This window comes from Leucoraja erinacea, chromosome 4 (assembly GCF_028641065.1).
Source record: "Leucoraja erinacea ecotype New England chromosome 4, Leri_hhj_1, whole genome shotgun sequence".
Lineage (NCBI taxonomy): Eukaryota > Metazoa > Chordata > Chondrichthyes > Rajiformes > Rajidae > Leucoraja > Leucoraja erinaceus.
This window is the reverse complement of record NC_073380.1, coordinates 39,020,083-39,035,777: the sequence shown is the minus strand read 5'-3', so window position 1 is coordinate 39,035,777 and position 15,695 is coordinate 39,020,083. Positions and strand designations below refer to the sequence as shown.

Genomic DNA, 15,695 nt, shown 5'->3' with positions numbered 1-15,695 from the left:
ATCCTAGTGGCAGGCTGATATAAACAGGTTTGTAGGTCTTTATTCTTCCTCTTCCAAAGTCCACAATTACTATCTTGGTCTCAATGACATTGAGAGCCAAGTTGTTGTGCTGGCACCATTTGGTCAGTCGATCGATCTCACTTCTATACTCTGGCTCATCATAATCTGTAATTTATCCAACAACGATCGTGTTTTCAGCGAACTTGAAGAGTTCACACTGTGCCTGGCTACACAGTCATGAGTATAGAGTGAGTAGAGCAGGGAGCTGAGCACACAGCCTTGAGTTGCTACTGCACTAATAGCTTTTCCCCTTCACCTTAAACCTGCGTCCTCTGGTCCTTGATTCACCTACTCTGGGCAAGAGACTCTGTGCTTCTACACGATCTATTCCTCTCATGATCTTATACACCTCTTTAAAATCACCCCTCATCCTCCTGCACCCCAAGGAATACGTCCCAGCCTACTCAACCTCTCGCTACAGCTCAGACCCTCTAGCCCTGGCAACATCCTTGTAAATCTTCTCTGTACCCTTTCCAACTTGACAACATATTTTCTCTAACATGATGCCCAGAACTGAACACAATACTCAGAATGCTGTCACAACAACATCTTATACAACAGCAACATGACCTCCCAACTTCTTTACTCAATACTCTAACTGATAAAGGCCAATGTGCAAAATGCCTTTTTGACCACCCTATCTACCTGTGACTCCACCTTCAAGGAACCATGCACCTGCCCTCTTAGATCCCTCTGTTCTACAATACTCCCCAGAGCACTACCATTCACTGCGCAGGCCATGCCCATGTTAGACTTCCCAAATTGTAACACCTCACATTGCCTTGTAGATCTAGAGTGCAAGTCAATATTTTTCAATATTTTCAAGAATATAGAGCGGATAAATGTGGCTAACTTCCTTGTAGTACAGGTCTGGGCCAGAGTAAGCTAATATTGACCCCTTATTTCACTTTGAGACTGCAAATGGCCCAGTTCCTCTCTGATGGCATTCTGAGTTTCTTTTGCAAAGATAATTGGTGTTGTCTGAACTATGAAGTTTAGAATAATATCACTCAATGGGACTGATTTTTGTAGATTCAAGATGTGGATTCCGTTAGAATTACTTTTTTATTTTTCTGCTCTTGTGAGCCGTTTCTGGCTCTTTCGTTATACATTCCTGAACATTTGATCATTTAAAATATGATTTTGCCATTCAGTCATAGGATATTCATCATGTGATGCTTAACGACATGACCTTTGCAAATTGCAACATGCTGCTCAGTTGAAGGTTTTACTGTTCCAATATATTTTTACAAGAAAAACAAGGAAAGCATGGCTAATGTTGATAGTGGATAGTTGTTGGAAACCATTCTTGGTGTAAGTTAGAGATTAATCAACAAAGAGGTGCAGGGTTTTTCTAAGTAACGAGAGAATTTGTCAAAATAATAAAATGGCTAAGGTGGAAAACTAGATGATAGATATAGAAATTTCAGTTTAACCCCTTGGTACCAGCTTGTATGGTAGTTAACCCTTTGGTACCTGCGTGTATGGTGTTGGTACCTGCTTGTATGGTAGTTAAAGAATGGGATAGTATGTAAGAATCCTGGGTGGATATATATGGTAAAGTTTAGATTAGATTAAGATTAGATAAATTGGAAATACATATATACTTATATAATCGTGTATATGTTGTGTTTTATATTTGTTTTTTTATTTCTTATGTCTTTTCCTGATTTTTTTTGGCTTCCACTGGCACTGGTTTGATAAATTCATATAAGAAAAGACAAAATATGAAACGGTATGTAACTTTTTATGAGGCTCTACCAAGGGGATGGAGCTCAATGTATAACAACATCACGGATGTCTATAAATGTTTTGCCATCATTGATGGCTATTCGTCTTTAAGGTATCTTTTCTTAGATACCTTAATAGCACCTTTTTTTTTTAAGCACAATCAAGATTTTTATTTGTTCTTTTTTTGTAAGTAATTGTATGTCACATTTTTTCTTTCTTTTTCTAAGGCACTTTACAAGAAGGAGACGCAATATAAATCTAATAACTCGGGATGACCACCCAACACCCAGAATTCTGAGGTATTTGGTTGCACCATATGATTCAGGAATACTATCTTGATTTACAATGCAAGACGATAGACAAATAAAGAATGGAGGAATTACATTCTGTAGTTGGAATATAAGGGGTGCCAACGAACTAATTAAGAGGGGTAAAATTTTTGCCCAACTAAAATCTTTGAAAAGCGACATAATGTTTTTGCAGGAAACGCACATGAAATAACAAACACAAATTAGATTAAAGGCGAAGTGGATAGGCCAAACATACTATTCCTCATTTACTTCTAAATCTAGGGGTACAGCTATTCTTATTCGAAAAGGTACTCCTTTTAAATTAAAGAATACTATATCAGATAAAGAGGGAAGACATATTATAGTTTCGGGAGAAATTTATGCAACCCCACTAACTATGATAAATATTTACGCTCTGAATTTTGATAACCCCCAATTTTTTGATAAAATTATAGATATAATATCAGAGTTTAATTACCAAAATGTGATAATAGGGGGGGACTTCAACTGTGTTTTAGATTCATATCTAGATAAATCAGCAAAACAAAGGAGGAGTAATTTAAAATCTAAGACTAGTGAACTTCTAAATACATATATAAAATATACTAATATAATAGATGTATGGAGATCTGCTAATCCAGTTGGAAGGGAATACTCGTTTTACTCTTCGGTACATAAAACTTATTCAAGAATTGTTTATTTTTTAGTGGATATGAAATTAATGCCATATACAAACAATCAAACATACCACATTAGTAGTATCTCAGATCACTCTCCGTTGACATTTTCAGTAAAATTTGAGGGAATGCCGGGAAAAAAATATTTTTGGAGGTTTAATACACATATTTTAAATGACTTGCAAGGCTATCAATATTTAAAACAAATGAAACTTTTTTTTGATACAAATGATACACCAGGTACTTCGCCTTCTTTGTTATGGGAAACTTTTAAGGCATTTATTAGAGGAATTATAATTTCATATCAAAGTTTTCAAAATAAAAAGAATAAGACAGAACAAATGTTGTTAGAACAAGAAATCAGACAGTTAGATTAGATAATGCTAAAGATTCCACGACAGATAAACACAATAAGATAATATTACTGAAATTTAAACTTAATCGAATTTTATCGGCAAGAGTAATAAGACTATTCCAAATTACAAAACAGGAACATTTTGTGTTTGGTGACAAACCACATAAGCTTTTAGCTCACCAATTGAAAAAACAAGAAAAGGAAAATACTATAACTAAAATTAAATCAGAGAAAGATGAATTACTAATACTACCTAAAGATATTAATAATAGATTTGCTCAATTTTACCAAAATTTATACACATCTAAAATTAAAATAGAAGATAGTAAAATTAAAATAATTTTAGATAACTGTAATCTTCCAAAACTGGACCTTTTGGAACAAGAGGAACTTGGAGCTCAAATTACGATTAAAGAAATAGGTGAAACAATAAAATCGTTGAAAAATGGTAAGGCCAGATGGTTTTAGTAATGAATTTTAGAAAAAAATTCATGAGATAACGACCCCTTATTTATTTAATTTATACTCCCATGCTTTTAAAGAAAACAAACTACCTGAAACACTAACAGAATCAACTATTACGCTTATTCCAAAAAAAGAGAAAGATTTAGAAGATCCGGGCTCATACAGAGCTATATCACTTTTAAATACAGATCAGAAAATCTTAGCAAAGACTTTACCAAGAAGATTAAGCAAATATATTAGTAAATTGATAAACCCTGATCAAACGGGGTTTATACCCAAAAGATACTCATTTAATAATTTGAGACGCCTGTTTAATATAATGTACAATGCTGTAATTGTTATATGGTTATATGGTTACTCGCATAAAGTAGAGGAAGAAGATATATCAATCATTTCTTTGGATGCAGAGAAAGCATTTGATCAGGTAGAGTGGCAATACTTATATAAAGTACTGCACAAATTTAATATGGGAGAGAATTTTATAACATGGGTAAAATTATTGTATGATAAACCGATGGCAAGAATTTTAACTAACAACATCTCAAACATTTCAACTATCAAGGGGTAATAGGCAGGGCTGTGCGTTATCACCCATGCTATTTGCCCTTATGATAGAACCCCTGGCTGAAAGTATAAGAATTCATCCGAATATTCAGGGCTATAATACCAGGGACTCAAAGAATAAAATCTCATTATATGCAGACAATATAGTTTTATATATTACAAAGTCACAAACGAGCATACAAAATTTATTAAATTTAATAAAGGAATTTGGGTCTTTTTCTGGATATAGAATAAACTGGAATAAAAGTGAAATCATGACATTAATACCTCAAGAACCTACACATTTATTGAAGTTCCCCTTTAAAATCGCAACAGAAAAATTTAAATATTTGGGTATTCAGATTACTAGAAAATATAAAGCATTATTCAACACTAATTTTATACCTTTATTAAATAAACTTAATACGCTGATTAAATTTTGGAAAACACTTCCTTTATCATTATTAGGTAGAATAAATGCAATAAAATGATCTTCCTATCATTTATAGTACTTTATATTCACAAATATTTGATTAATGTAAGACATAATCTAATTCAATTAAAAATTTTACAGATTATATTATTCAAAAACAAGATTGAACAAATTTTATCCAAATATATCCGCCATTTGTGATAAATGTCTATCCCAAAATGCAACTATAATGCACTCCTTAGTTTCCTGCATAAAACTTTATAGATTTTGGAGTGATATTGTCTAAATATTTACAAAATTATTTAAGATAAGAATGGAACCTAATACTGAAATTATTATATTTGGAGTAATGGAAGATGGGAATAAATTGAACACATCTCAAATTTTATTTTTTAACTATGGTTTAATAATAGCAAAAAAACTAATACTTAAATTTTGGAAAAATACATCAATACCAACGCTTAAAATGTGGATTGCAAGTATGTTGGACACCGCACACCTTGAGGAAATGCGATTCCTCCTAATGGATAAATCAGACCAATTCATAACGAGTTGGTCTCCATTTGTCGTCTTTTTGGAATCATATGGTGCAACACAATTGTAAAAAATAACTGTTTCAGGACTGGACGAGTGTTGGTCAAGATTATAAACAATGATCTCCTTACTTTTTTTAAATTTTTTTTTAATGTTTTATTCTTTTTTCTATTTTCTTTTTCTCAATTTTCTTCACTCATTTGTCTTTTTTCTTTTTCTTCACACACTATATATCTCACGTCTTTCTATCCTTTACTATCTAATTTATTTTTCTTATTCTAATCTTTCTTTAATATAACAAAAAAAAAAGAAGCTGTACATAAAATGTATTATGAAAATATATATTAGGCACTTTGGTGCCATAGGATTGTACTTACTTCTAATAAAATAAAATATATATTTTTAAAAAGATATAGAAATTTCAGGTCAACAAAGTGGATGTTTTGTATAGGCACAGTGGCGCAGCTGGTAGAGCAGTTACTTCACAGTGCCAGAGGCCTGTGCTCGAGACTGACCTTGGGTGCCATCAGTGTGGAGTTTACACATTCACCCTGTGTGACCGTGTGGGTTTCCTCCAGGTACTCTGGTTTCCTCCCACATCCCAAAGACGTGAGGAATTGGCCTCTGCGCGATGCCCCATAGTTGTGGGAATGGATGGCATGGAACTAGTGTGAAACGATGATTGAAGGTCCGTACGGACTCATTGAGCCAAAAGGCCCATTTCCATGTTGCGTTTCTAAAATAAACTAAGGGTATTTAATTTACTACTCCAGAATGTGTTGATTTCATCTGTGTATCACAGTATCAAAAGGTCCATTTGACATTTTGTTGTAAAGTTAAGTGGAATTATTTATAAACCAACTATATAAAATATTTATTTAAAAGCTGCTTCTCATATTCCTACATTCATATGTCGCTCACTCTCACTCACTCACTCTCAAAATTCAAGTCGTATCGATTTGATTTCTATTGGATTTTAATACTATCATCCTCCAGAACAAGTATGATATTGCCAAATAGGTACAGAATCAACAAATGCAAACAAAGCAGCTTGCTGCAACTGAACCACATTGTATGTGTAAATTGCACATAGTCTTGAGTCACTAGTACCGTAGTTTGGCTATAATGTGCATTTCGATAACACAAATTAGATATAACTCAAGCAATTAATTAGGGAACACTATTTGCATTATGCAGGACCGAATTAATTATGATGTGATTTAGCTGGGAACTAGAGAACTTAAAAGTTTCTTTGAAAATTGACAAACCAGGTTAAAAAAAAAAACTGTCTTGGGGGGAAAAAAAAGTCTACATAGGCTACCCCACAATAATAAGACATTGTTGTCTCTTAAGTAGGTATGTTGCAAATCCTACCTGAAGATCGCTGAAAATCTGTCCCAGCCCGTGTGCGCGATTTTGGCGCCATTTAGAGGGGGGCGGGTTTAAAACGCGATTTTCCCTAGGCTGTTCAAATCAAGGTTTTTCAGCCTAGTTAATTATTAACGAAAAATCGCTGGAAGATTCCGTAGCTGTAGCTATTTTTAGTTTTAAGGGCTTTCTTTACTTGTTATAGTAGGTTAAAAATTAACCTCTAAACCCGCGACCGCCGACAACGGGTCGGATCTCATACAGGGGAAAACGGAAGGTAGGCTGGTTATTTTTACGTTAAAAAGGGCTTCGTAAGATCCCTTTATACAAAGTTTAATGTCACGAGTAGCTAATTTGGGCCCCATTATATCCCGCAGTATTTTTCTGGGCATTTGAGGGCACAAATCTACCGCAATGTGAACGTTCTAAACCAGCGCGTTCACAGGATCCCACTAGAAAGCTGATTTAAGTGGACTTTAATTTACAGCAATTGAACACTAAATTCCTTCCATTTGGCCTATAAATGAATGTAAATGAGATTTAAAAATCATGTTTTATTGTGAATTATTTGTGAATATTATTTGGACACTTAGGCTATTTAAAAATGTTAATCATTTATTACAAAATGGATAGATGTTTAGATCTAGTAATTGAAGTTTGAAATTAGCTACAATTGGGTAACTAACTAATAATATGCTTTAATTTCAGGTCATCCAAGTAAGATGATTTTATATTTGTTTCAGAATGCTTCAATCTATGATAACTGAAAATTTCATTCAGTTCTCTTAATTTTTAAGAAAGTTATGTGCTTTTGACTGTCCACGATCACAGCTTTTTTGTTATGTCCATAGAAAATCAATAGGGAACAAGATGCTAATTTTCCGAGTATGAAAATGGCCATAACATTTTAAATACCTGAGATATGAAAGTGAATTAGGTGTCAAATTAAACTTCTTTTTATGCTTTATCTGATGGGATAAATTGCAGACTTGATTTTTTAAATCTCAAAATTTTGTAACATTGCTATCTTAAGAACACAGTTGCTACTTACACTGTGTGTGGCCATTGAAATTGATAAGCATTCACTGTTAATGACACTTGTGGGAAGATTGTTAAATAATAACAACCTTTAGTATTTTTAGTTTATAGTAACAACTTCTTATTGAAAATACATTTATATTTGAAAATCTTGCATGAAAAATAACTTTGTCATTGCAAGTCTGAAATACTGTCGTCCCTAACCCATGACACAATTGCCTTTATAGTGAGATTTTCCGACGAGATTTCTTGGGAACACAACCATCACATTATACAGACATTACAAGTAGCCATCCTCAAGAGTCCTACAGGTTGCAAAGCACATTTTTGACTGACATGAGAAGTTCAATATTGTTCTGGCTAATATTGCAAGTGGAAATCAAACAAACGTGCCTACCTCTGCAGACATTTTTGCCAGTCTATCTGGTGCAATATTTCCACAAAGGACATTTCTTCGCAGATTAGGGTTCTTAGAGTCTTTCAAATTTGCAATTCTGCTCCTCATTCTGTTTTTATATTTCATATCTGTGTTTTTAAATTCTTGATATACACGTCAGAAACTGTTAAGGAAACTCAAGCAAGTTGTAGCTTTTTTTGAAAATAATATTAATTGAATACCAGAAAGATTACATATGCAATAAATCACTCCAGGGCCATCCTAATATTACTGCTATTACAATTATATGCAATGAAATATTTTAATAAACTTACATACTATCTTGTGATAATGTGACACATTTTTGTTTCTCGTACAAAGTGTCGGATTTATTTACAAGCAAAAGCTTGATTCTCGGAGATTAACAGTTTCTGCCTATTGGTTATTTTGCTGACCTTGTGAATTAACAGAACTATATTGTTAACAAATCACAACTGGGACCTGGTTAAATACATGTACTTCACAAAACTGTGTCACGCAAGACATTGGTGAGGCCACATTTGTTGTATTGTGTTCAGAGTTGGCCATCCTACTATGGGAAGGACATCATTAAGTTGGAAAGAGTACAGAGAAGACTTATGAAGATGTTGCCAGGACTCAACAGCATGAACAATAGGGAGATGTTGGGCAGGCTAGGACTTTATTCCTTGGAGCACAGAAGACAGAGGGTGATCTTATAGAGGTGTATAAAATCATGTGGGGGAATAGATAGGGGGATTGCACAGAATCTTTGACCCACAGTACAGATTTAAGGTGAGACGGAAATGTTTCAATGGGAACCCAAAGAGCTGCTTTTTCCACTCAGAGGGTGGTGGGTATATGAAATGAGTGTCAAAGAAGGTAGTGAAGACAGGTACTATAATAGCATTTAACAGACACATGGACAGGTACATGGATAGCAAAGGTTGAGAGGGATATGGGCGAAATGCAGGAGAATGGGACCAGCTTGAAGCGGCATCTTGGTCAGCATGGACTGGTTGAGCCAAAGAATTCTGTCTCTAGATATCAATATTCTTCCTTGATGAAGAAAAGCCCAAATGTTGTTTGTTAATACTGAATTGTAGTGTGACTTTTCTCACACTCATTTGCACTGTGGAAACACATGCTTCAGCACAATAATGGGAGAGGTGGTGGGTGGCACAGGGTAATTTTTTAGTAATGGCAAAAAGTATTCTCGATCTAAAAATAGAAGAGCAGCTCAGGCCAAAACGAGACCATTGTACAAAAAAATGGGAAATTTATTGCTGGGCCTCGTCAGCTGCAACTATGCTCCTGGGTGTCTGATCAACTGACTTGTCTGACACAACCCCTGTGCGGCACTGCATCCAAGTATTAGGCACCCAGTGGAAGTGGCTCAGGGGAAAGTGCCCATTGATATGGGGCAAAGGAAGATCAGTCTACATCATCAGAGAAGCACACGTACTATAAGCAAGCCTGCAAACCACTTTGCAGATTCAAGCCGTGAAGTATCGCAGAAAATGGCACACTGCATCATTCCTTAAATATTGCAGGATCAAAAGCTGGGCAGAGGTATTCTGTGCCAAGTGACACACATGGCCTTGAAATTGCTTCACACCATTTTTTTGGATGTGGAATCAGTGTTGTGGGTCACTCAAAACATTTGTGAAAGTCGCTTAGACAGCAAGAACTTTCAGTGCTCAGAGAATAGCATTGTTTGGTAGCTTTGTATTTGACATTGTCGGATTTAGAGCAGCATTCCCTAGTGACAAGTTGAAAGTTCTCGCATTGCCAGCATGGGACATAGGCAGGCTTTTTGGAAGCTCTTTGGAAGCTTTTAAAGGGATGTATTACAATATCAGTCATAATATTCCAGTTACAACCATGTTTGCCACTGAATGAATGGCTGCTAACATGATGGGAGACGGGTGGGAGGATGTTCCCAGAGTGTCCAAAAGGACTAGCAGAGGCTGGTGAAGAAGTGGTCTAGCAGTCACGACAGACATGCAAGGTTGCAATTAAGGTCATAGTAAGCCACAAAGAGGATTAAAAATGCTTTTAAATAGCACCAATACAAGAATACAAATGAGAAAAAGTAAAATCGGATTTCAGTAAAGAAGAAGAATTGTTTTTCAGAGCTGAATTGTTTGTGTGATGTGTGATTATTGGTGTCATTTACAAAAAACTGCTAGAACTAAAAATCCAATTGAATTTTATTTATTTTTTTAAGGTGCTAAGGCCCCCAGAAATATGCATAGAATTGCTCTGCTCCGAGTTAACCCGATTTTCAAAAGACTGCAGATACTGCAATCGGGAGCAAAAAAACAACAAACAGCTGGAGGAGCACAGGGGGTCAGGTAGAATCTGTAGAGGGAAATGATCAGTCGACTTGTTGGGCCAAGATCCTTCCTCAGGACTGAAAGAGTGGAAAAGAGGTAGCCAGTGTACAGAGGTGAAGGGAAGTGGGCAACAGCTGGCATACAATAGGTGGATGCATGTAAGGAGTGGATTTGTGGAAAAAGTCTATGAGGGGAGAGACAGGTGGAGGTAAAATGTTCAGCATCTGCTCTTTCAGACTGTAGCAATGAAACAATAACTATCCATTTCCCTCCACAGATACTGCCTGATCCACTGAACTCCTCCCAAGAGGTTGTTTTTAGTTTCAAAGTAGGGCACCATCTTTGTCCTTGAGCAAACCACGTTTCGGCCCAAACAATTTCTAGCTCTTGACTTCATAAATCCTTTCTACCATCCACAAGGTACATGCCAAGAGTGCAATAGAATATTCTCCATTAGCATGAATGAGTACAGTTCCAACAATACTCAAGAAACTCAACTTCACAATGCAGCCCATTGATGGGCACCTAAATATCATCTTCAAACATTCACTCTATCCACCACTGGTGGATCTGTTGTAGCAAAATGCAGCATCTTCCAATGCATTGTAATAACTTACCAAGGCTTAATTGACAGCAGCTCCCTAATAAACAATCTTTATGACTAGGAAAGAGAATTTATTATGGGGGAACAAGGAAATTGGAGACGTGTTGAACAGGTACTTTGTGTCTTCTGTAGTGAAGACAGATCCAATCTCCCCGATGTATTAGTGGCCAAAGGATCTAGGGTGAAGGAGGAACTGACGGAAATTCACATTAGGCAGGAAATGGTGTTGAGTAGACTGACGAGGCTGAAGGTTGATAAATCCCCAGGGCCTGATGGTCTGCATCCCAGGGTACTTAAGGAAGTGGCTCCTGAAATCGTGGACGCATTGGTGACCATTTTCCAATGTTCTATTGATTCAGGGTCAGTTCCTGTGGATTATAGACAAAAGGTGCAGGAGTAGGCCATTCGGCCCTTCGAGCCAGCACCGCCATTCAATGTGATCATGGCTGATCATCTACAATCAGTACCCCGTTCCTGCCTTCTCCCCACCTTATCTCCTGACTCTGCTATCTTTAAGAGCTCTATCTAACTCTCTCTTGAAAGCATCCAGAGAATTGGCCCCGCACTGCCTTCTGAGGCAGAGAATTCCACAGATTCACAACCCTCTGCGTGAAAAAGGTTTTTCTCATCTCTGGTCTAAATGGCTTACCCCTTATTCTTAAACTGTGGCCCCTGGTTCTGGACTCCACCAACATCAGGAACATGTTCCTGTCTCAATCGTGTCCAAACCCTTAATAATCTTATATGTTTCAATAAGATCCTCTCTCATCCTAAATTCCAGAGTATGAGAGTATCAAGCCCAGCTACTCCATTCTATCAACATATGACAGTCCCGCTATCCAGGGAATTAACCTTGTAAACCTACGCTGCACTCCCTCAATAGCAAGAATGTTCTTCCTCAAATTTGGAGACCAAAACCGCATACAATACTCCAGGTGTGGTCTCACTAGGGCCCTGTACAACTGCAGAAGGACCTCTTGCTCCTATACTCAACTCTTCTTCTTATAAAGGTCAACATGCCATTCACTTTCTTCACTGCCTGCTGTACCTGCATGCTTACTTTCAGTGACTGATGAACAAAGACCCCCCAGATCTCGTTCTACTTCCCCTTTTCCCAACTTGACACCATTCAGATAATAATCTGTCTTCCTGTTTTTGCCACCAAAGTGGATAACCTCACATTTATCCACATTAAACTGCATCTACCATGCAATCTGCCCACTTACCCAAACTGTCTAAGTCACCCTGCATTCTCAAAGCATCCTCCTCACAGTTCAAATTGCCACCCAGCTTTGTGTCAAATTTGCTAATGTTACTTTGAATCCATTCATCTAAATCATTGATGTATATTGTAAATAGCTGCGGTCCCAGCACCAACCCTTGCAGTACCCCACTAGTCACTGCCTGCCATTCTGAAAGGGACCCGTTAATCCCTACTCATTGTTTCCTGTTTGCCAAGCAGTTTTCTATCCATGTCAGCACTCTACCCCCAAAACCATGCCCCAAAACCATGTGTTCTAATTTTGCCCACTAATTCCCTATGTGGGAACTTATCAAATGCTTTCTGAAAGTCCAGGTACACTACTTCCACTGGCTCTGTTATCCATTTTCCTAGTTACATCTTCAAAAAATTCAGTTTCCAGCCCTGGTCTTCTCGCAGCCATGTCTCTGTAATTCCCACAACATCATACTTGCCAATTTCTAACTGAGCCTCCAGCTCATCCACTTCTTTCTTATACTTCATGCATTCACGTACAACACTTTAACTTCGTAAGAGGGAACTGCAGATGCTGGAGAATCGAAGGTTACACAAAAAAGCTGGAGAAACTCAGCCCCTCTCATGGAGCGAAGGAAATAGGCAACGTTTCGGGCCGAAACCCTTCTTCAGACTCAAGAGTCTGAAGAAGGGTTTCGGCCCGAAACCCTATTTCCTTCGCTCCATAGATGCTGCTCTTGAGTTTCTCCAGCTTTTTTGTGTAACTTTAACTTCGGTATTCACCTCCCCTCTCCACCGCTCACTATTGGCCCTGACCTTACTCTCTTATCGCTTCTTGAACTTTTCTTCCCATTAAATCAGGAGACTTTTGTAACTTTTCCTGTACTCACTTCCCCTTTAACTCAATCTTTATATTCCCAATTTGTCAACCCCTCACACCCACTATTTAGTTTAAACCCACACGTGTAGCCTTAGCAAACCTGCTTGCCAGAACGTCGTTCCCCCTCCAGTTAAGGTATAACCCATGCTTTTTGTACAGGTCACCCCTACCCTAGAAGAGATCCCAATGGTCTATAAATCTAAATCCTTGCTCCCTGCAACAACGCCCCAGACACACATTCAGATCCCCTATCGCCCGATTCCTGCCCTCACCTGCACAAGGTACCAGAGGCAATCCAGAGATAACCACCCTCGAAGTCCTGTATTTTCAGTCTTCTTCCTAATTCTCTAAACTCGCATTGCAGAACCTCCTTACTCTTCTTCCCGATGTCGTTTGTGCCTACGTGCACAACTACTTCTGGCTGTTCACTTTCCCTCTCGAGGATGTACTGAAGTCGGTTTGTGATATCTTGAACCCTGGCAGCAGAGAGGCAACAGACCATCCTCGGGTCTCGCCTGCCGCCACAGAATCTCCAGTCCGCACCTCGGACAATGGAGTCACCCACCACTACAGCTCTGCCTGACGTCAGTCTCACCAGTCGAGTCTCGTTGCTAGGATTGGAGCCATCGGCCTGTCTGCTGCTTGGACTGGTTCTCCCGTCATTTTGGATTACAATCCTAAACATCCTAATGGTAACCACACTAAGGGATTTTGCACGATACTCTAGATACTGTAAATCTGAAACACAAACAAAACTGTTCTATCTTTGTATTGTCCGCCCTGTTCCTCAGTCATGGCGGCAGAACCCAGATGGACGGAAATGAAAAGCTGAATAAATCGAGCAATATATATTAACAAAAGCAAATTCACGTCTCATAATCTTGCTTAGTCCTTTAACCACTGCCCGTCCCTCACCACCCTCACAACTTGCCGATTCTCCATCCAAGGTCGGATAGTTTGAAGTTTAACATGGTTACACAGCCTAATTCTGATCACTGTAACAGTCAAGGACCGAGATTATTTCTTGTGAAGGATATTTTCCTCAATTTGCGCTCCAAGCTCATCACAATCTGAGCCAATTGCTATGTAGTCACCTAAACAGAAAAGATGGAAAATACGTGAGAAAACACATCCATAATGTCCTCCTTTCAAACACAGTTAAAATGGAGATTCCTTTTCCCAGCCACATCAGACTCCCTCAACACAAATACCACCATCCCTGCCCCCAACATATCCATCAACTCTCCCTGACCATCAAATACAATTTTCACCACAATATTAACAATGTAGCATGCAAAATCTCTTTAATTTAAACTGAATAACCAAAGCTCAAAAAGCTTAAGACTTTAGTTAGGAGCTAATCATAAAGACACAGGAAACACTTCACACAGGAAGATCTTCTAGATACTCCAAGTTTGCGGATGACACTAAGCTGGGGGGCAGTGTTAGGTGTGAGGAGGATGCTAGGAGACTGCAAGGTGACTTGGATAGGCTGGGTGAGTGGGCAAATGTTTGGCAGATGCAGTATAATGTGGATAAATGTGAGGTTATCCCTTTTGGTGGCAAAAACGGGAAAGCAGATTATTATCTAAACGGTGGCCGATTGGGAAAGGGGGGAGATGCAGCGAGACCTGGGTGTCATGGTACACCAGTCATTGAAGGTAGGCATGCAGGTGCAGCAGGCAGTAAAGAAAGCGAATGTAAGGTAGGTTTTATTGCAAAAGGATTTGAGGATAGGAGCAGGGAGTATACTGCAGTTGCAACAGGGTCTTGGTGAGACCACACCTGATGTATTGCATGCAGAAAAGGTCTCCAATCTGAGGAAACCCACTCTTGCCATCCAGGGAGTATATTAGAGAGATTTGTTTACCATACTGATTCCTGGGATGTCAGGACTGTCTTATGATAAAGACTGAAGCTTGGTTTAAAACTCTCTAGAATTTAGAGATTGAGAGGGATTGGAAACTTACAAAATTTCTTCATACTTTGGACAGGCTCGATGCAGGAAGATTGTTCCCGATGTTGGGGAAGTCCAGGACAAGGGGTCACATTGATATTCACACAATATTTATAAAGATGCAGATTTTTTCACACAGAGAACTGCTAATGCTCTGGAACATCTCTTCACAGCAATGAAGTGAATGAATCTCATTGGCTATATTGAAAGGGATTAACCCATTACCCCTTGTGGCCAAGGGGAAGAGGGTATTCAAAAATACGTACGGGATACTGATTTGGATGTAGATGTGCTTTTATTAAATGGCGGTGCAGGCTGTGAATGGCCTACTCCTGCACCTAATTTCTATGTTTCTATGTTTCTCAAAGTCTCCATGCTAACCAATTAAGTAGACTAGTATTATGGACATTTTAAATTTTTTTATTAGGACATTTCATAAATTTCTTGCGGGACATGACACGGTGGATGGTAGGATGATGTTTCCCTTAAATTTCTTCATCCAAAGGGTACTGAAGCTTTGTAGTTCTCGACAGTACGAGAGCAGTGATTACATTGACAAGATGACTAAAGATTTTTGGATATTAAGGGAATCAAAGGATATGCAGCTAGTATATGAAAGCAACAAATAAATAACAATCAGATGAATGCATAGCAGAAAAGATGCCATGGAAAACCCACTCTCGCTTCCATTTCTTATATTATTATGAGATTTGTTACTATATTTATACCAGGCAATATATAATTTTGAAGCTGGAAAACAAAATTGGAACAGTTGGCAAACAAAATTTCCTCATACTTTCATATTCCAAAT

General features: G+C 37.9%; 1 protein-coding gene across 4 annotated transcripts in view; it reads right to left on the bottom strand.

Annotated features, from left to right (window-relative positions):
- The window catches only part of tcea1 (transcription elongation factor A (SII), 1), a 49,229-nt gene that overhangs the window by 6,092 nt on the left and 27,442 nt on the right, over positions 1 to 15,695 (bottom strand). For all 4 annotated transcript variants that reach the window (XM_055634067.1, XM_055634071.1, XM_055634069.1 and 1 more), the window contains 2 exons: positions 13,965 to 14,021; positions 7,892 to 8,046 (listed from right to left, as the gene is read on the bottom strand). In XM_055634067.1, the coding sequence (XP_055490042.1) occupies positions 7,892 to 8,046; positions 13,965 to 14,021 (212 nt within the window). The remainder of the gene's footprint in view (positions 1 to 7,891; positions 8,047 to 13,964; positions 14,022 to 15,695) is intronic.